This window comes from Pagrus pagrus, assembly GCF_965226575.1.
Source record: "Pagrus pagrus genome assembly, chromosome: 21".
Taxonomy (NCBI): Eukaryota; Metazoa; Chordata; class Actinopteri; order Spariformes; family Sparidae; genus Pagrus; species Pagrus pagrus.
The window spans coordinates 10,741,030-10,762,991 of NC_140208.1; the positions used below are offsets into that span (position 1 = coordinate 10,741,030).

The window sequence follows — 21,962 nt, forward strand, 5'->3', positions numbered from 1 at the left end:
GCCCAAATTTGTCTGAAGGTAAAAAAAAAAGCCATACTAACACCTCTAAAGTGCACTAATTCAAATGATATACCTCGTTGGTTTAAAGCAGCTATAAGGAACTTTCTTTTTTTTTCTTCTTTTTTTGATTCTGGCGCCCCCTGTGGACAAAAGGGCCGCCACATAAAGATCTTGATCTGGCTAGCATGTGTATTTGTTTTGAAAGCGAATGAAAGAAAGAGGCAACATATCTTTCAAACTATTTTTGTTAAACACAGCTGTTGGCAGGATGCATCGCGATGTGGCTGTGTAAGATTAATCGCTGTAATGTGACACTGGCGAAACAAAGTAAACTTTGCTTTGGCAATGTCACCGTTCTTACACCTAGGTTACATTTAATTCTGCAGCTGACAGATTTGATTGCTCAGTAATAGTAATTTTTTTAGCAAACTTTGGTTTTATGTTTGTGTTGGTGTTGTGTTTCATTCAATTTGCTTTTGGGGGCTCTTTAAACAACTGTCAGTATATATGGTTTTTCAAAGAACCTTTTGCTAAAGGGTTCCAGTTAGCTCCTTTGTTTTTCTGTCTGTAGTAATGTACTTTCTTCATAGTAATAGTCCAACAACAAGATATAGTTCAGCAGCAAAGCCAACATAAAGTGTTATGTCATCAGTCAAGAAACAGTGCATACCTTTCTGTAGATCTTCAAACTGTAATTTTTACACTTAAGTTTCTTAAAATATTAAAGCTACTCCAGGAACTAATGTTTTGTTGATTCTGGCACCCTCTGTGGACAAAAGATGACAAGATGACATGTTGTGTCATATCACCAGACTACAGAGCAGCTTCTTTCCTCAGGCTGTAAGACTCCTCAATTTATCGTTAGCACTCCACCATAAAGAATACTTTTAATTTTATTAATTATCTTCACTATCTTCTCAGTGATGGTCTTGTTTACTTATGAAGGTCACATAGGGACCTTAGTATAAAACTGAGACTGTGTAAACAAACCAGATATAACGTGCTGATTAGTGAGTTTAAGGGGTGTTGGTAGGTGGATTTTGTTATCTTTGGAAACAGCCAGACAAGCTGTTTCCCCTTGTTTCTAGTCTTTATGCTGAGCTGAAAAAGCTCAAGGCTTCAGCTACATATTTACCATACAGACATGAGAGTGGTATCGATCTTCTCATCTAACTCTTGGCAATGTCAAACCTTTATATTATTGTGAACACAACCACTCAGACCAACAAGTTCATCCAGCATTTTCTCATTCTTTCCGCCTGTCAAATTTAAAGGTGGCATCTTTCTTTTTTATCCGTATTCATATATCCCATAGTGTATGAACACAAGATCAGTGTTCTCATGCCAAGGGTCTGCATACTTAGACACGAGCAACATCACTGAGAATTTGATTACAAAATGGCAAACACAGAAATGTTGTAGAAATATGCGTGGGATGTACACATCATCTTGTGCATCCTCTTCGCAGACACATAAAGAGAAAGAAAAGGGCCTGTTGGCAGCCATATTGGCCGAATGATTTATTACTTTTCTCACATCCACCTGTTGTTTTTCATGGGGCCTAATTAGAAGCCTACTGTGTGTGTCATAATGTAACGTCGCTCACAGAAACACAGGGGAGGTTGTGTTCAAATTTGCTTTGCCCAAAATAAACGAGGTAAGAAATATTTCCCATCATTGGCTGGAGCCTTAGCTAGTTTAGCATCTTGAGACAGTATCGCACAATATTTTGGTGTTTTTGGGGATATTAACATATTATCTCACTCTCTCTTTAACACACTAAATTTAATAAGCGACACATTTCCCTCTTTTTGCCATTCTCTACCACTGTCCTCCCTCTTCCTCCCACTTACCAACCCCTCTTTATCGATTCAACACATCTCTCTTCCTCTCCGTCTCTCCTTCTCTCCATTTCCAGGCCCTGCAGATTGTCACTGTTATTTACCAAATATAGTCTGACAAAGAAGAAGTGGGATTTTTTACTGATTGAAGATCAAAGTAGCAAAGTCTCCTCCTCGAAGCCCGCCCCTTCTATTAGCCGCCCTTAAGAACAGAGGAAAACATCAATTTCTCGCACATCAATGGCGGCTTCATAATCAATTGAAAAAGACACTTGTATGGGGATGCAAATCTTATCTTTGTCTTATTAGAGCTTTTAGAAGATGCATGTCGGGATTTAATGTTATGAAATAAAAGGGGGTCGCTTTTTTTAATCTAAAGATGCAGAGGCGTTAGTAATGGTCGAAATCAAAGCCCAGAGACTGTGGTAATTACTGGAGGAGTTTGCCTATCCTTATTAATATTGATCAAATATTACTGTGATCTGATCTCTGGGCTTATGATGAATTTGGAAGGTGGTTAACGAGCACAAAGAAGAACATGGCACTCGTTTCCCCAGTGCAACAAGCACAAGCAAATGTCCGTTCGCCTCTTGTGGAGATTTTGACCATAAAAATTGGAGAAGAATGGGGTAAAAAAAATACAGTTGTGTTTGAGATGGAATTGTTAAAATGCTTAAAGATTTTAGCCTCGCATGTTTCTCTTATGGCCGTTTTTCTCCGTTTTGCCTCTTTGCCTTGAGCTGCAACAAGGTGATGCACACTCGCGCTTGTTTGAGTGCTGGAAAAAGACAGTTGCGTCAAAGGGAATTCAAGGTTGCTTTTTCATTGACCTGATGATGATGTGCAGTGCTTTAAAATGGCCCTAAATAAGCCGATGTCCTCTAGGCAAGAGGGATGCACAAAACGCACCGATTCATCCACCAACAATGCCGTGGATGATCACAGAATGTTAAAAGATCCTCATTTTGAAGTGTAAATAAGGCAGGCTCAAAAGTGTTGGCGGAAAGGGCACAATTTCTGCACAATATATCCCAATTCTTAGAAATCTTGTTTTGCGTTAAGCGATACTTAAGTGGTGACCAAAGACATCATTTCATGCCCCGGAATATACATTGTGCATCAGAGAGTATCGCGAAAAGGTGGAAAATTAGTGTTTATTTCATTGAAATTCATATATCAAAATCCTCCAGCTATGAACACATAAACAAAAGAGTGAGGGGGCTGCGGAGCCACCCATGTGGAAAGAATTGATTGCTGCTCGCTTGAAGCCTTAAGGAGTCTATTGGACATAAAACTTGAGGCCAATTGATTTTTCTGCATTAATTTCTCAATTAGGATCCTTGTAGAAGACCACGAGGGCTGCAGCCAAAAAAACTCCAGTTGAAGCATGAAGCTTTGGGGCCTTAATGGTGTGTTTGTGTGTGTGCGTTTTTGATTATGCGTGTGTGTACAGCGTGCAACCGCGCTGTAGCTGTTCTACCTAACACAGAAGTATCTGTATGATTATGAACGATTTTGGGATCAATTTTCGGGAAAAAGGAATACCTGAGAGGTAATCAATACTTGCACCAACTATGCCCTTAAACTTCATACACTCACATCCCTCCATCAGAGTCAGACATTAAAACAAAAGGCCGACAGACCTTTAAGAGCAGCTGTGAGCGTACAGCGCGCGTCATATTGACAACAAAAAGCACCTCAACAAAGAGACAAATCACAACGCTAAATGTGTAGTTTGGTGTGTTTTTAGTCTGTTGCTTTTCAACCTCTGCTTCATGACTATTTTCCCCCGAAAGAAAACAACTGCCAAATTCTTATTTCGTCTTTGGCAATGCCCTTTAACTGGTTGGGGTTAGGGATTTTATTAAAAGCTACAAATTTGAGGGGTCGAGACTGATTAACAATAGATTTTTCATAGTGATGCCGAATGTGAGTGTTTAATTTTGTTTTGTTTTAGACAAGAAATCGAAGTCTTCTAACTTTCTCACTGCTTTAACCTCCACGATTATAACTGCACGTAGAGAACAATTACAGAAGGTGTAAACAGCGGTGAAAAGGAATTTGATAAATTAATTCAAATATTGCACTTGCAGACATACAAATTTGAGATATGGAATATCGAATGAGTACTTCTGCTTCTGATATTAAAGAGGCACTATGTAGTTCCACCAAATATTACATGCCTTTATCAAATAAACATGTATAAACAGTTTATTCTGTCGTAGAAAAACATTTACCAGTAACTGTTTACATTATAGTGTCGGGATACTCTCTCCCACCAGTGCCTGGCTTGGATCATGCACTGATGCTACCATGGGTTTAAAACCCTTTATGCTAAGACCGACCCGGATGTCCCCTACAACATATAAGTTTGAGTTGAACACCGTTCTACATGTACTCACCGTCAGAAAAGAAGGTTTATATTCGTACCTTTAGGGGTACACCGGCTTGTCAATGGGACACTACCCTCTAAGGTACAGCTGCCGTAACCTTGACATTATAGTTACCTTGAGGTCCGATATTTAGCCCTAGGTGGTAGGTTACTGTTGATTGTACCTTGGGGGACAGAAATTCAGGTATAAAAGAGTAAATAATGCTGATATTGAGTTGAGATTTTTGGGGGGAATTCTTCCTTCAAATCAAGGATATCGTACGCCGTACATATTGTAAAGCCCCTTGAGGCAAATGTGTGATTGCTCATATTGGGCTATATGAATAGAAATGGCCTGACTTGGTGAATAAAGAAATGCTAATTGAAGTTTGCATTGTGTTGATGGCAAAAAGGAGCACAAAGTGTAAACCGACTAGTTGAAATAATCGTGTCGGGATACACATTTAGCTAATTTATGCTCCCCAACCTCTAAATTATTCTCATATGTAAACAGCATCAAGGTTTTTAACAAATAAAAAAAAATCACTTTATAAACTTGTTGCTTTACTTCATACTGATGAATAGATTTCAGCTCAGATCCACGCTTCCTGTTGTCTTTGTGATAGTGGCAGAAATATGCGCCAAAAGAGACACGTACCTTTGCATCAACTATAACCTGCTCACAACTTAACCTTGGATGATGTTTACCGTTCTTTTGACTCGTATTGCACAAAGAGCGCAGACTGATGTCTCGTTAATGGGCTCATCTTCCATTCTGTTAATGAAAACAGAGCCAAATGAACACGCCGGTGCTCTGAGAGGCTGTACTGAGAGGCAACTCATTTGACTCAAGGTCACGTCTCCATTGTGTCGCTCATTAATAAGTGTGCATGTAGAGCGTTAAAGATGCAATTGTTTCTCTGTACTAAAGCTTTTCCAGTAATTTATAGCGCTGAAAGAAAAACAGCCGCTACTTTACAACTCAGCAAATGAGCAGCAGTGTCAAGTTCAAATGGGAAAAAAAAAGTAGGGCTTTCTTTATGTATGCTATAATTTCTTAAAATCCTCTCTGTGGTATGAGTTGATTTTTTTCTATAAAGATGATAAGATCTTGTGTGCAGAACCTTTGCAACCAAAGCTTGTCCTTCACGAAACTAAAGTGCCTTGAATGTCTTGGAAACCAGCCCTGAACCCAGTGAATGTGCACTGGAATTCAAGGAGCACTTCTATGATTGACAGCAGCACAATATGTCGCTTCTTGTATCAAAATGATATTATTTCATTGACCATACAAAGTTGGGTGAATTGAAATGAATATAATAAGTCCTCTGCAGAGCTGGAAATGAATGCACATGCCAATTCGGACACAAAACTGCGAAAAAACATTGCTCAGAACTCACACGCAGTCGGACAAAGACAACCTGCCTCGATCGTGCACATAATGACCCTTCATTCAGGCCCCGAAAGGTCAACTTGCCCTCACTGTGATTTTAATTATGGCCCCATTGTCAGGAACATGAAGAAGACACTGTTCCCTCTTTTTCTTCTCTCACAATGAGGCCTCCTTCTTCCTGTTTGGGGAAGTGCCCTCTATGAGATGCTCCCAGTCTCTTAACCAACACTCAGAAAGGGTTTCTACCCCATTAAAAGCCCAGAGACGTGGAGGGTCCTGCATACCAGACCATCTTGCGTACAAGAGAAAGGGAGAGTTCCTATGTGCTCCTTGGGCACAAAGCAGGGGTCAACAGGAAGCTCTGAGTTTGTCCATCTGCTTTTGGTAGCTGAGGGTTTGAAAAACACAAAGGTCAGAGATTAAATTTGCCGTCAAACTAGACATCCCAAACTCATCAGGATCTCGCAAACATGACTGGAAACACCGAGATAAGAGCTTATATCCCTCTCCCGCAGGGTTCATCCATCTACGATTCCTTTTCTGCTTTAATTATACAGTCTGTTAGTGATAAAATCAACACTACACGGCGTCATAGGAGGATAACGAGACTTTGCACAGTCCGCAGAAGGTCCAGTGGCAAACACACACCATCTTCTCTCCCAATCAAGACATAAATCAGCGAATAAAAATCCCTTTTGCCACCTGACGGCTGATGCATTCACTGAAAAGCTGGTGTGAAAGTATGACTCAAACCATTAACCCGCTGGCGTGTATACCATTGACCTTTAAGTAACATTTACCAGCCAGCAGCCGGGCTTGGCTCGCCTCTCCCTGCGAGATGCTGCCGTGACGGACAGGTGAACGCCATTTGTGACGGCCGCCAAAATCCGTGGCAGCCGAGCACATACTGTAGGTTACCTCGTCTCTCAGGTGGATTCCATGTTTAGAGAGTTCAGGACCTGCCTCAGACCTTGATTAATGACTATCGCGTCCATTTCTGAAAAACGCTTGGCTGTTTGCTTTGGAGGCGACGGGAGACAGCTCACGTAGACGGACTAATATGGTTCCCACGATGCCGTGCAGATGAGTTCTGGAGACACTCGGCCTCCTGCTTGAGTCCTACAGTGATATGAAAAGCAGTGGGCCTACATTAATCATGAGTGTCCAGGCTCCTGGGATAAAAATGAGGCTCTGCATCCTGAAATCTGATCTACTTTCATGATCGATCATAAACTTTTAACCTAATGAAATGCTTGTTGAGCTGTTTGTTATATTAGTTGAGACATCTCTGGGGGGTGATATTGATTTTAGATGAGTGCAGCGTAGTCACAGTCACAGGCCAATGTGACTCACTCCACATTACACTATTATTCCCTTCTTCTGCTCTCTTTATTGTGATTTGTGTTGCAAATAGACGTTAAGGTGTTGTCCATATTGTCAGTAAGGTGTTTTTAATGATCATGTGCGCGTGCAAAACTGCTCCCTCAGATGTATTTCTATACATGTGCATCAATTTCGGCAATTCCAACAGTTTCTATATGTGAAAAAGATATTACCCTCAGCCTATAAGCTTTGGTCAACATAACACTCAGAGTGTTTTGCTTTTCAATTTCAAGGCCTTAAGAATTCCTGCATACAAAGCTTTTATTTGTATTTATCAAATGTTTTGTCCCATTGTGTCAAATGATTAGAGCGCTGAGGAGCAAGAGAGCAGAGAAGCTCCTTTTCTGCAAGTACAATGAGAGAAAACATCCGTATATCTATATGGAAGAACATATATAATTCATTTCTTCAAGAAGGCAACACAGTTTTGATGTATAGAATTCGAATCCCAACCCAGCAGAGGCTGAGTGAATATTTTCCTCAGAGTAATTAAAATAAGTACACACAGAAATATTCTGATTTATGAAGCACACTATTCAAGAGAACACAATTAACCATTTACACACATATATTTGTTGCGTGATTTGCTCTTACTCTAATGAATAATATACAGCATGAAACAATCTTTTTTATAATCAGGTGAATCAGACTTCTATTTCTCCGTCCTGTCCATTCCAAAAAAAAATGATGAGCACCATTAGTATACATGTAATTATGGCTAACCACAGTATTTATCCCGGTGATAGCATTTATATGAGCTGTGCTGACAATAAATGCCAAAATACTTAACAGCATCTCTCCCAACAATAGAGGGAATTTGCACTTGAATAAATGCAACTAAACTTTAATGTTAAGTCTCACTTATTATCAAGCGAACAAACTTCATTACTGGAATAAATCAAACCACAGTTGCCGTAAAACAAGCATGTTTTTTTTGTGTGTGTGTGTGTGTGTGTGTGTGTGTGTGTGTGTGTGTGTGTGTGTGTGTGTGTGTGTGCAGGAAAAAAAAGAAAATGTCCAGCGGTAATATGTTAATCAGCAATGAGAGACCTTTTAGCTGGTATGGTTGGCAACATGGATGCATGATGGGTAATTAACTGTTTGCAAACGCATGAGGATGTGCACTGTGCTGCTGCTGCTGCCTTCCCCTGCTCGAGATGAAACAATGAGGGGTGTTCACAGAAAAGTAGGTGAATTCTCAAAGTAGTTTGGTGCTCTGTGTGAAGATTTTGTTAAAAAACTGCTTCGTGCTCGTGCAGAATTTATTTCACCAGGTTTTTCTAGTGTCGGTGCAAAAATTGAGTAAAAAATGTTAAATTACAAAACAGCCAGTGGAGGTTTCAGAGGACAATTTTACGACAAATAAACACTGATCTGTAAAATATTAAATGTCAGCTTTCTCATGTAGACTGTGTATGAACCAGGTATAACACACTACATATATATTAAAGGTGCAATATGTAGTTTTGGGGAAGACATTTTAATCAGAAGAGAAAGATCTCCATTAACTGATTGTTTAAGCCAAAATAAACAACAAATTTGTTTTCATGACTGAGTAAACTGAATAAACAAACTGACTTTAAAGGACTTGTTTATATGTGGCGGACCCTGCCACCCTTCTAGCTTCAAGCAGTGTTCTGGGGTTTCTTAGTTTCAACAGTTTATTCAGTTATGGAAAAATAATGTTTCTGAGTTTGTATTATTACCTCATTAACATTGTAAATATTAAAATTCTGAGTTTTAATTTCTTCTCCAAAATGACCTAGTGCCCCTTTAACTTTATTATACAGCTGCTATTTCTTTTATTTTTTTACTAGTACGCTGCTAGATCTACAAACATAAACATATGTTCAGTGGTATTAAGAGGATTTAGGAGATTCTTGATATCAAACGCTCACCCCTCTTTGTTAAGGCTCTGTTCTCTCTCAGTTCTTCCTGACTATGGATCTACTGTTTAATTATTTAACATTAAAAGATTATTATAATGTTCCTAGAATCATGTGACACCAAAAAAAGAGAGAAAATGATTAAAGCTAAAATGTGTATTATGTTAAAAGCTCTCTGACAACCTGTATGAGCGCAATCTTAAAAATTTCCCAAAAGAAAAAATGTCTTAACAAGGAAAATTAATTGGTACATCTTGTATGTGTATTGTCGTTATGATATGTATGATGTTTGTGTATGTCCTATATATATGTATCATGAAAGCAAACATGCACATGGACATAAGAGGCAAACAGAGCTTGTAATTGTAAAACAATGAGATGTAAAATATTAAAGTATCATGTTTTATTTAATGTATTTGTGTTTTGCATATATCTTCAATTAGAGACAGAATAATAATTAAATCTGCCTCAGTTTTATTATCACTGACTTCAAATCTAATAGTGCCTAACAATGTCTTTATCATCAGGGGTTGATGAAGTCAGTATAGATCTGTTGTGATCAGACACTGACTCCCTCCACACTCCAGAGACATGGAAGTGCACGCCTGAGACAATCCCCAGTTGCACCGAAACCCCATCTGCACATGGAGCAGAGGTGAGCATGCAAAGCCCATAACAATATAAATAGCACCAGCAGAAAGCCATGCGTGCTCCTGCTCCATCATTCAGAGCAGCGGCTGCAATGCAGCCTATCATCATCTTATTAAAGGGTCCTGTAGATTAGAATCACCAGGGCGGCATCAGAGGCAGGTGTCCCCACGGCAGGCATGATAACACGCTGCCAGCCCCCGGTAAACTCTCAGGTACCTGCTGAGGCGATCCGGGGAGAGGCCAGCTTGGAGCTCCTCTGCTTTGGTTTGGTCTGTGTGGGCTCAGTTTTGGAGGGCCCCGAGCGGCGGGGTGCCTCTTCTTCCACCGGCTGCCTAAACACAGACACACTGGATGAGAACCAGAGCCGGCGATCCCTTTACCCTTCCTCCCTGCTCCCTACAACTGCTGGCTGGGCTGCAGCCAGCGAACACAAACACCGCTTTCACCTCATCCAGATAAAGCACATCAGTGATCACTGAGCGGAATAGTCTGCTTTCATGGTGTTGCCTGGTCTAGGTGCGTTGGTAGGCAGATTTCACAACACTTTGGTGCTAGACTGTGCACATAATTCCTCATCACTGCTGTTTGACAACACTGCTGAGAGCAGATACAGAGGAATTACTGTCATAATATTGTGTTTTATGCATCGAACAGCACGATGACATGAAACAATATTTTTTTAATCAGCAATTCTATGTCGTCTTTTGATCTTATAGTGATTTATTTTGCTTGAGAGGAGCCAAGCGTGTTGCAACAGAGTGTAAGTGTCACCTGGATGTATGTTTCAGCTCGATTCACTCGCAGCTGCATTTGAAATTCATTGTTGATTTTGTGATTGCTCCATCAAATATCGGCTATAATGGAAGCTGCGTTTCCTGAGCTGATGAGATAAGGTTAGTGAATCACCGGTGCTGAGCTCATCACCGACATACACACATAATCACACACGTGCACGATCCTTGTTCAGCTGGAGACAGCTCCTATTGCTTTTCTTATATATTGCAGGTGGGTTTTTTTTTATTTTGTTATTTTGTCTTCAACCCTAATTAATCTGTTTTTACTCAGAGGAAATTGTTTAATATTTTACATTTTAGATTTTTTTCTCTTTATTTTTAATCTCAGTTGTTCATTAATAGGAACATAGGGAATTTAAAAAAAATGCCCATTTGGCTTCACAGAACAACTGGTGTGCATGCAAAATGGACAAAAGACGAAAAATAAATGATTTAGTAAGGCTATCTTATAATTTCATGCGGTCAAATTCTCCCACACATATGCCTCTTTTTTTCTTCAGGCTAGGCTGTATTTCTACAAGAATAAGACACAGAACTGGAGCATCCGAATCTGCATCAGTTATTTGTGTCCAGTCTGGCTGCTAAGGGAAAAGAGAAAAATAAATAAATAAAAAATAAAAGAAAGAGTCTGTGCTCCGGTGAGGAATTCAGGTTAGTCCCAGAGGACATCACACCTGTCAAGAAGAAGGCAGGATGCAATAACCAACCGTCCCAAAAAATAGATCTGAGGAAACATTATCTAATATAATGAAAAATAGATCTAAAGGAACTGACAAAGCAGATAAAATTGGAAAACAAGCTCGGAGTAATGGCTTTTATTCTGCTTTGATAGGCCTCTTGTATTTTAGTAAGCACAAAAAAAAAAAAAAAAAAAAAAAAGGACAGATAGAAAAGTAGGTTATACAACCTGAATGTGAAAGATTTGGGAAGTTTAATTTAAGCTGTAAGTTAATTTGGCCCCAGTGTGACAGACTGGTGGGGGAATGGTGAAGTCAAACTGGTTGCAAACAGCCTCAGGAAGTACCTTTTCTTTTTTTTTTTTTTTTTGGTCTCTCTCTCTCTCTCTCTCTCTCTCTCTCTTTCCACCAGGAGACCGCCCATATGTGCGTTTAATCCACATTTGCTAGCAACTCCTATCTTCCTCCTATTTTACCATCACTGTCCTGCTCCCAAACTGCCTTTTTCCTCCTCACATGCTTTTTCTCTGCAGTTCGGCTTCCTCTCCTGCCTCTCTCTCTCTCTCTCTCCCCCCCCCCCTTCTCGCGCTCTCTCTCTCTCTCTCCCTTTTTTTTCCTCCTATTTATGAAAACGTCACTTCAAGTCCCTCCCTGTTTGAATCTCATTAGTTTCTTGTGTGTTTCTCCCTGTCAATAATCCTGAATCCAGACTCTCTCTATTTCCATCCCTCTCTATCTGTCAATCAGCGCCGCCTTTGAACTGAAAACCACTCCGACCAACTTCAACTCACTCAATCCGAGCGGCTCGGCTCCTTCTCCGGCTTCCTTTTTCTGCCAAGATTCCCTTCTTTTTTAGTTTTGTACCAACCAGCCAGAGCTTTGGAAAACGCCAATACTGAACACCCCAAACTTAAACTCGGACTTCCCCAGATCCACCGAGATCAAGGGTTTAAAAACTTCGTGTTTTTTTGCCCCCCTCTCCACCTAAAAAAAAAAAAAAAAAAAAAAAACAGAAGAAGAAATTCTTTGCTCGGGAAAAATGCCGCAGCTCAACGGCGGTGGAGGGGACGATCTGGGTGCAAACGATGAAATGATTTCCTTCAAAGACGAAGGAGAGCAGGAAGAGAAAATTTCGGAGAACTCCTCGGCAGAAAGGGATTTAGCCGATGTCAAATCTTCGCTTGTAAACGAGTCGGAAACGAATCAAAACAGCTCGTCGGATTCAGAGGTAAGTTGCCGATTTCGTTTTTTTTGGGGGGGGAGAAAAATCGGGGATCGATCCGTCCCCGGCGCTGTTTAAGTTAGGGGCCTACGTTTTTTTTTTTTTAGTGACATGTACAAGAAAGTTTACCATCAGCCTCACCGTGTTAACTTTAACGCCTGTGTTTCATTGCATTTCAAGGCGGAAAGACGGCCTGCGCCTAGATCTGAAACTTTCAGAGACAAAACAAGAGAAAGTTTAGAGGAGGGTGAGTTCACGGTTTATTGTTCCACTCTTTTCTCTTGCACCATGACATGATTACATGTGCCTGACGGAGGGAGGGGATCTTTGCCCCCCCTCCCCCGCTTTATACCTCAAATGCAATATATATTTTTTTAAACTTCTCAAGGCCACTTTATTAAAAAAAAGTTTTCTTCTTTTCCCCCCCCGCCATGTTAGCTGCGAAAAGGCAAGATGGAGGGCTGTTCAAGAGCCCACCGTACCCGGGCTATCCATTTATAATGATCCCCGATCTCACAAGCCCCTACCTTCCCAATGGATCACTTTCTCCAACAGCACGCACAGTAAGTTCATTTATTTACAACTCTATGTGCACACACACTCCTCACACACACACACACACACACACACACTCACACACACACACGCTGGTCTCCTCACACACACGTTCACAGCCGGACTGCCCGAGCAGACACGGACGAGTGTTGTCACCCAGAAGTGCAGCCGGTAAAAATGTAGAGCCAAGTTTTACAACTCGCCCTGAAGTGTACAGTACAGCGGCATGCATGCCCCCCCTGTTTGTCATGGGCAGCAGCTAGCATGCTAACTCTGCTAAGCGCTAAGGCGTTATTATGCTTATATGGCTGCTCATGTGCACATGACATGTTTTTTTTATTTTTTTAATTTCCTTATTGGATTTTTGCAACTTTTAAATTAAATTAAATGAAGTGCATGAGAAATACATAATAAAAAAAGATTATTATCATTGTTATAATTGCGTTATAATTATTATGATGTGTTATTATTAGTGTGCCACAAGTGCATGTTTTCAGCCCACTGAATAATGCAATTGGCTCGTGTGTGCACAGCCTCATCAAACATGCCCTTTTTTCTAACGCGGGCTGCATGAGCATTCAGACCTTTACACTGAGTTTCTGACACGCTGCACGCCGGTGTGAAGCAATGCAACAAAAAAAAAAAGAGAAAAAAAGGAAACAACAACAACAACAACAACAAAAAAACACACACACACCAATAAAATCAATATGCAAATGAGCTTCCCAGTGATTTGCATGTGTCAAAACGTGTAAAGATGTCACAGAGACGAAAGGTGCATGCATCGAAATGTGACAGCTTTTTTTAAAAAAAACGTTAATTTTCCTTTTTATTGGTGTTTCTTTTTTATTTTTTTAATGTGTGATTTATTTAAATGGTTGTGCGAGACTGGGCTGCTGGTGCTCTGCATGTGCGCCACCTTCGCTTCTAATGAGGAATAAAAAAAAAAAAAGGGAAAAAAAAAAAAAAGAAGAAGCATGTGCCGTGTAAAACCCGTATTTATAAATAAATTCATGTTATTTAGACACAATCAGCCACGCTGTAATTATGCACACTTACTCATTTGCTCAGCACCTCGCTGGTCCCACTGGGCAATGGCGATCCTTAAGCGGAATAATTTTCTCAACCATGGGTGTTTTTTTTGCCCCCCTATTTTAAACGGTTGCAATTACAAGTCTGCACTTTAGGACCTGTCATCTCATTTTACAAGGTTAAGGCAAAGACCAGGCATTTGGAAATATGACCCCTCCACCCCCCCCAACCACCACCACCACCACCACCACCACAACCACCACCACCTCAGCTCTGGCTAAAGAAACTGATATTTCTTACCTCAATTTTTGTGTGTGCACACCTTGAAAATAAACACACATCTGACACATAACGCCTTCTTTTGTGTTTGACACAATTTCTGCTTGGGGGAAATAATTTCTGCTGCTTACACACACACCTTCTATCTCTGTCTCTGTCTCTGTTTTTATAGTTGAAAAGATTTTTATCATTCCCGGCATATGCACATATGAGAGAACATTTTGCCATTCTTTCCCACTTAGTCAGCCCGGCCTTGTTAACGCTACCGGCTGGTATGTGGAATTAGTCACTCATTATTCTCATCAGCGCTGACACAAACACACACATTCACAACACAACACACATGATTTGAACTGAGGCACTTCCTTGTTTCAGTGGCAGAGGTTTGTCTTTGTGTCCTGTACTAGTCCGTGAAGCGCTCATTTCATTGTGCTTAGGCAGCAGTTAGAAACGCAGTAAATTGTGCAGCATGGCTGGAGGATGCTGCGGCGAGACAGCGGTGACCTTTTGCTCCCCTAATTCCACCCCTGAAATACTATTTTCAGACAAAATCCAGAAAAAGGAAGGATACTTTTTTTGGTTTTTTGTTTTGAGATTTTTTAAATGCACGTTCCTTGATTTGTTACCTGTTGTTAAGTTCCCTCTCTGTCATAACAAAATCGAAAAACCACTGATTATAGAGAAGATGCTTTGTTTTCAAACGAGGAGACCTCATTTATTACAGCTCAATTCACAGGTCTACCTGAGCGCTGACTGCAGACGAACATGGTTTTCGGCTTGCGGTGATCTTCCTACTGTACAGCCTCGGCCCCCACTGTCTGCAGCGCCCTGTGTGTCCAGCCATTAGAGCTTTGAAGTCAGCGGTCGCTGTAATATAAATGTATTAGACTTAAAGCTGGCATAAATAATTCACCTGGACATTGATTAGCTGTCTTGCTCCCTAACGTGTCATGTGAGGCACTGAATATGACTGCTAGTATTATTGGAATGAGACTTTCCTCTGTCTCGTCACGAAAAGGGCTTTGATTCTCGCTGCTTTTCCCTTCGTTTTTTCTTCTTCCTCTCCTCTTTGGTTTGGGCGATGCTGTGATGTTATTTTTAGGATGTGGCTTTCAATATCCAGGCCTTCAAATGTGTATTTTTGTTTTTAACACGAATGATTTAATTTGCGAATTTTGCCTGAAATTGCCAGCTATTTCCGAGAGGAAAATTCAAACCAATTTTCATTTTTGTCTCCATCAGCTGCAGGAATTTTACCTAATTTCTGTGATTTTTGTTTTGCATGACTCAAGGGGGAAAAAAAATCCTGCATGTGGCGGTTACCATAATTTGTTTGACCTCTGGGAGCCATAATCAGCGAGAATTTGTTTTTCCTACCACCTAAGTCCAAGGAGGCTCACAATTTAGTATCATTTAGCAATTTGACATGACGTTGTGCCCGGGCTTTAAAAGCCTTCCTGTCCTTCTCTCCTCCCCTGCTGTCTCCCTCCTCCCTAAACCTCACACAAAGGCCTGCTGGATCACTTGGTGCAGGTCGAATTGGAGTAGTGGCCTGCCCGCTTCACCCCCGGTTTTCTATCTCCTTTCGCTGTTCCCTTTGCTCTCTCTATCTCCCTTCCTCTCCCCGTCTACCTTTTGTTTCCTGCCGATGCTAACGCAGGTCTTGTGAAAAAAGGCGGCGGGTTAACTCCGGTGCTGTGGGCTAACATCACACCTCAACAGGTCTGGAGACGCAGAGGCTCAGGGAGGGGAAAGCGGGATCTGGGCGGCCAGCTCTCCTGCATCGGGGCTGCAGGGCCGTAAATCCACTGGCTTTATTTACTGCCTCTCGGACTTATGAATGTTAAGATATTTGACGCCACCCCTGGCCCCATAATTCTCCAAGCCTGGAGACTTTTGGCGGAGGTTTTGAGTTTCGACGTATAATTACGAGTAGTTTAAAAAAGAACAAGAAAGTGGAAGGGGAGGGAGGGGGCAACACCGAGCATCCACCGCTGTGTTTAGAGTGAAAAAAGACGCTCCCAGAACCCGTGGCGATTCTACTACAAGACGGTGGAAAGGCTTTGTGTGGTTGAAACAATAGCTTTTCTCCCCTTTTCCCTCTTTGTTTCAGTTGTGTTGTCGTGCCAGGATCGTTGCCGCAGATTCACCTCTCTGAAAAAAAAAAGAAATCCCCTTTCACACAGGCCCGACTACTTCCTTTATCGTTTTCTTATTTTAGGGAGAAATAATGGAGGATTTTCTGGTCAGATTATTGTAATGAACACGCAGGAGTGAATGCAACACCGCCGCCTTTTGTGCTCACGTGCACACATTGCTGTGGCCTTATCTGTTATAATTGACACAGACAGACAGTATCTTTCCTAAACATGGCAGCAGCATAAGCATAACAATGGTATATCATATGGATTATGTGTGTTCGGCTGCTGTAAATGGATTTTTTGGGCTGTGACAAGAGGAAAGATAGTTTAATGCGGATTTAAAGGGATAGGGCCCACACCTTATCAAATTGGCTTTACATGTTAATAGGGCCTAATTGGTGTCCGCGGGGGGTTTCGTGGCGCGACGCGGCCGCATTTTGTGCCTCTAGCCGCAAAATGCACTCTGAATTTAGTTGGAAGGTTGCGCTCCTTTTGTCTTGCAAATCACTTTTGTTTACAAAGTATGGCGGAAGCGGCTCCCGCTCTCTCTCTCTCTCCATCCTCTCTCTCTCTCTCCCTCCCACTACTCCTTTCTGTGCTCCCTCTCTTCCTCTCTCTCTGCTGCTTCTCTCATCCTATGCGAGGAGAGGGGAAAGAAAAGGTCCTTATTTTTCTTCGACTCAATAAACAGTCATAAAAAGCACAATCTGCTTTGGATTTGAGGAGTTAAGTTAGAGAAAGGGGAGGGGAGTGGAGGGGTGGGGGGCTGTGGGGGGGTCGGGAAGCAAAGTTTGGCACCATTAAACTAAAATTGGGGCCTGCTAGACATTAGCGGTGCACAGCACATTCTCGGAGCTTAATTAGTCCAAACTGTAATTGTTCATGGTCTGCCAATAGGAGTAATGCTCAGGAAAAGTGGAGTTGCACTAAATCGGCCCAGGGTTTTTAAAACAATAAATCACTCGCATATTTGTGCCGTGATTCAGATGGAGGCTCGACCTCTCCCATCTCGACATGTGGTAAATTGTAAAGTCAATGAATCGCAGATGTAGGGGTGGGGGGGTGGTGGTGGTGCTGGTGGTGGTGGTGGGGACTCAGAAAAGAGAGGGAGAGGGAGAGTACAGTAAGGTTTTGTTAGTGCCTGGTGAATGAATGGAAAAGATTTGTGCAGTAAATATTTACCGAGGAGATATATATATTTTTTTCTCTCTCAGCTAGCGGGGCTTAATTGTCTAATGCTGATGATGTTGGCAGGCTGAGCCGTGTGAGAGCTTAACGCGCTCGTCGATCTGTCACTCCGCTTGAAACAGCACAGAGGCAAAAAAAAAAAAAATCAGTCAGTTTGTGAGTGTGTTTCTAATCAGATTTTTAACTAGTGCAAAGGGAGTAGTGATTCCCCGGTGGCAGAGTGAGCTGGGCTTGGGTGTAGCTAACGTTCAGCTGCAGTCAAGTCTGGTTTGGGGCTGAACCTTTTTTTAATTAAATCATTGACTTCATTGTTTTTAATGTAATAACAGCTAATCTGATGCCTAATTTTGACTTCAATGTAACAGATTATGCCTGTTACTCATTAAGTCACAGCACAGCCTGGATGTTTTTTTTTTTTTTTTTTTTTTTTTTTTTTTAGTTAAAACAAATTATTCTCAGAATGGATTAATCCATTTTCACCTCCTGTATCCTTCCCTGTTTCTGTCAGTGAGCCACCACACTCTGCTTTTCTGTGCCTGAGCAAAGAAAAAAAAAGGCATTAGTTTAGCAGCTGTGCACTGGTGCCCCCCCCACCCCCCCACCCCCAGCACCCCAGTGTAACCCCCCTCATCTCCCAGCAGCACCCCCCCACCACCACTCACCCACCCTCCTCGCTCCCTCTTTCTCCCATGCATTTCTATAGAGCTCAACACAAAGATAGTACTGTACATCTGGAATGCAACTTTTGTCATCTGTTAAATATAGGCTAGCTCTGCTCCTGGCCCACAGGGCTTGGGGCTCCCTGAAACATGGAAATTAAATTATTCTGTGTGTGCGTGCGTGCATGTAGCCAGCAGTTAAATGCAGAGCATGTTGCCTTATTTTTATTTACTGGTTTTTCTTGGTAGACAGCGCGTTTTGCACTCCCTAGAACTGTTGGCGACTTCATTTTTAATTTCCAAAGCACAGAACCTGATTGTATCACTCTGCGAAGATGGAGTCTGCATTTTGAAACATTTCAACATTAAGTTCCTGAGAGCGCTTTCTTTTCCGAATTTCTTTTCTTTTCTGAATTCAAAATTCTTGAAAGACAGTGCATAGCTGGTCCATTCATCCCTCTTAAGTGGCCCCCGGCACAAACACACGTGTTGACAGTGCTGGTTGGGAGAATGCGAGGCTTCCTCTCACTCTCCAGCCAACTTGCATGGAGCCGTCTCAAATAAAGACTTATTGAGAACGGCGATAAGATCGTTCTGAGTTTTGAGATTTTATTGGTGTTGTTGCTGCGCTGCATCCAGCTGAAGAGATAAGGTTAAAATGAGTATTGATCGTGTCTTTTTGATATGAGGGCTGTGGTTAGGATTAGCGTGTTTCAAGAAATGATTACCTAGAATTGGTATTTTTTCGCAACGTGTCACAATTACAAAACAACTGCAGAAGTGTTTCTCCAGCCAGACAGTTTGAGTGGTCAAATATGTTGTGCACAGATGTGTAAATGTGCATTTCACACTTTGGATTGAGTGGAAGACATGCACAGATTGTTTTGTGCAGAGCTCAGATAATGCTCCAGAAACACTTCTGGTATGTGCATTTCTTTTTTCCCTCCTTTCCACTCCTGAATGTGCATATTTCTGTAAGTTCATTCATAATGGGTCCAGGGTGCTCCAGTAGCCAAATGAGTTCACCAGTAGCGGTGTGGGAGGGGCGAGAGGGGGCAGAGAAAAGCGGGAAATGTGTGTTGGGACTGTGTGTGAGTGTGTGAGTGGAGGGGGGACGGCGGGGGGGAGGCTGGGGGTCGGACGCACAAAAGCCGTCTGAATGGAGCGCATAATTGCTGTTAATGCCAGGGCAATGAGAGCAGCGACAGTTCCTGGTTAGATGTCCAAACAATAGTGCCCCAAGGCTTCACATTTATCTTCCCATTAAAAAAAAACAACAAAAAAAAAAAAAAGAGAAAAAACCCAGCAGGGACTGAGCGGAGAGGAACACAGATTGGAGCAGGCAAGTTTCAGTTTTCAGGCATGTGTTCATGTGTGTGGTTTGTGCCTCTGAACCGGCCCCCGTGCTCCCACCCTCTCCTCTCCACCACGTTTGCTCTCCGCGCTTCCCACCCTCGTCGTCATCAAAAAATTAGCCTTAAAAGCTCCGGGTGAGAGGGCCGCTGTGACGCCGGAGGAATTCTGGCGGTGCTGGCCTTCTGTTTGGATTGTGGAGTGTGTATGGGAAGGGTCAAAGTGCACCGGCGCTGACATGCTTTTTCGTTGAGAAAGGAGCTTCCCCTCTCACCCCTTTTTTACAACAACTGATAGGGAGTGCTCGAGTCTCAACTGGAGCTTTTTTTTTTTTTTTTTTACAGCTTGTGTGTGTCTGTGTATGTGTGTGTGTGCATGCAGGGAGGAGGTGCCACACTGCCATCACAGCTCTTAATGATCATGTCGGGCTAGATAATGACTAGCCGTGCCAGTGTGCACTGAACACCTGTGGTACACCAGCCTTTTATGGCTGTGGTAGAATGCTCTGGAACGCACCACAGAAGAAGAATCTCGCTCAGGCTAATATCTTTGTGAAAATACTTGATTTTATTTTACCTCTCTGCTCTGCTGTCTGAACAATCAGACAGTGGTGGTAGGAAACACTGGCATCGCCCTCATCAGCTAATTTAATTTTCCACATAAAATAGAAACCAGATCCTATGTTACCTCAGTTTATCTATCTGTTTTAACTCACATTACATGACATTAAACATAAATAATGTCAAACTCTGTGTGCAGTATCAAAATTTGCAGATGCAGATGGGGCTTTTCAGCAGTCTTGTTTTTGTACCTAGTTTGTATCTCCAGTCCCAATACAGTCAAGGGAATTTCTGTATGCAGATAATCTGTTCAAAATGGCTCTGATTGGAGGCAGGCACTTTGTGTGTGCTAAACACATAATGGAGGAGTTTAAGGTGATAAAACTCCAGTCAATGTATTTTTAATCTATTAATTAAACTTTTAATTGTAGCTGGATAAGCTCCAAGGAGTGCGTGCGATTATGTGCGCGTTTGGGAGGCGGTCCGCTAATGAGGCGATCGTCTGCTTGTTTGTCGTTAAAGGTGGCGGATTCATAACCGCCTGCAAAAGGTGAGGGAGGTTTTAGAGCGCGGGCAGAAATAAATTCATCTACTAATCTGCGGATTATGGTAGGATTTGGGGGGGAAAAAAATGTTGGCGAGATTACTTAAAAATGCACAAGGCTAATAAAATGTAACCCCTTTGCGCTGGCGTGCCGTGTGGAGCGATGTTAGATTCCTGCTTCTTTTTTTTTCCTACTTGATGAACCAATTCCAGTGGAAAACAGATTAAGAGTAAATTCCCGCGTTAGCTCTTAAACCAGCTGTTAGAAACCTATTTACACACAATAATAATACGCCTCTTGTAAAGAGACAGCTGTCAACTTGTGTACAGCACTAGATAACATTTCATGTGAACAGCTTGTCACATCCACACATGGCCTACGCTTAGCATGTGAGCACTGAATTGCCAACCATTGTGCAGGTGTATGGAGTGTATTAATTGTTTGTTTTCAGCATCAAGCAATCTGATTGGCTGTGCAAATTTAAATAGATGGAAAAGTAATTGTGTAAACAGACTTCATATTTTAAATAAATTACATTTCAAACAACATTTTCTCTATTTTTCCATCCCCAAAATGGGTCTTCTGACTTAATACTCTACTTGTATTGCACTTGCATAGCACTGAAAGTGAAAACACATGTATGGACATTGTTTTAGCAGGTTTTCAGCTTAAATAAAGCTCCTTCCACCACATCCCCCCCACCGTCCTCAGCATCACGTATTCCTTCCTCTCCAGTGAGAGGCCGGTGTGTCAGCAGTGTTCAGGGTCAATTCCAAAAGTGAACAAATTGACTCACGGCGCTGAGTGAATTGTCGATGGCCTCCCTCCCTCTGGGGGTCAGAGTGAATGGAGTGTCTTGTTTGGACAACTGTCCCGAGGTGAGATGAGTGGCCTTCGCCGTCCAGCCCGAAGGGACGAACTGACGGACAGGCAGAAGCACCAAATGAACTGGAAGACAAACGGGAAACAATGCAATCTAGTCACCTCTAGTCATTACTGTTAGATTGAAACGGTGAACTGCGGTTCACCATCGTTGGCAGCGGAGGAAGTAATGATTTTAGGCTTTCTAATAAAACCAGCTGATGTTTTTAATGCAGATTTGTGCTGCACATGCTCCCGTTTACACACTCTCAGGGATGATTCTCTCTACATCCTGGTTTCTTTAATGATGGGTCTTGACCCTAAATTGGACACACAAGTATTATTCCGTCAGGTTCCCTTGTGGCCAGTCCATTTTCGAAACCGTTGAAGAGCGAGATTGAATTTCTTATTTGGTTTGGAAGTTACTTAAGTGGAGCAACTGCTGTCAAAGTCCAAAATTAACACCACAAAATTCCAAAGTTTGTCTTTTGTGGATAAACAAGTAAGGAGATACTGCACTATTAACTTTGTGGATGTCTGGATTATATATACAGTCGAACTTAGCTTGTGC

General features: G+C 41.9%; 1 protein-coding gene across 22 annotated transcripts in view; it reads left to right on the forward strand.

Moving 5' to 3' along the window:
* Positions 1-11,574: 11,574 nt before the first annotated feature.
* Positions 11,575-21,962, forward strand: part of tcf7l2 (transcription factor 7 like 2) — a 90,537-nt gene continuing 80,149 nt past the window's right edge. For 11 of the 22 annotated variants that reach the window (XM_084342382.1, XM_084342400.1, XM_084342401.1 and 8 more), the window contains exons 1-3: positions 11,576-12,224; positions 12,399-12,465; positions 12,657-12,781. In XM_084342382.1, the coding sequence (XP_084198508.1) occupies positions 12,036-12,224; positions 12,399-12,465; positions 12,657-12,781 (381 nt within the window). In that variant the 5' untranslated portion in view covers positions 11,576-12,035. Of the gene's footprint in view, positions 12,225-12,398; positions 12,466-12,656; positions 12,782-21,962 lie in introns of all 22 variants that reach the window. The other 11 variants (XM_084342397.1, XM_084342385.1, XM_084342388.1 and 8 more) reach the window with 6 other exon arrangements.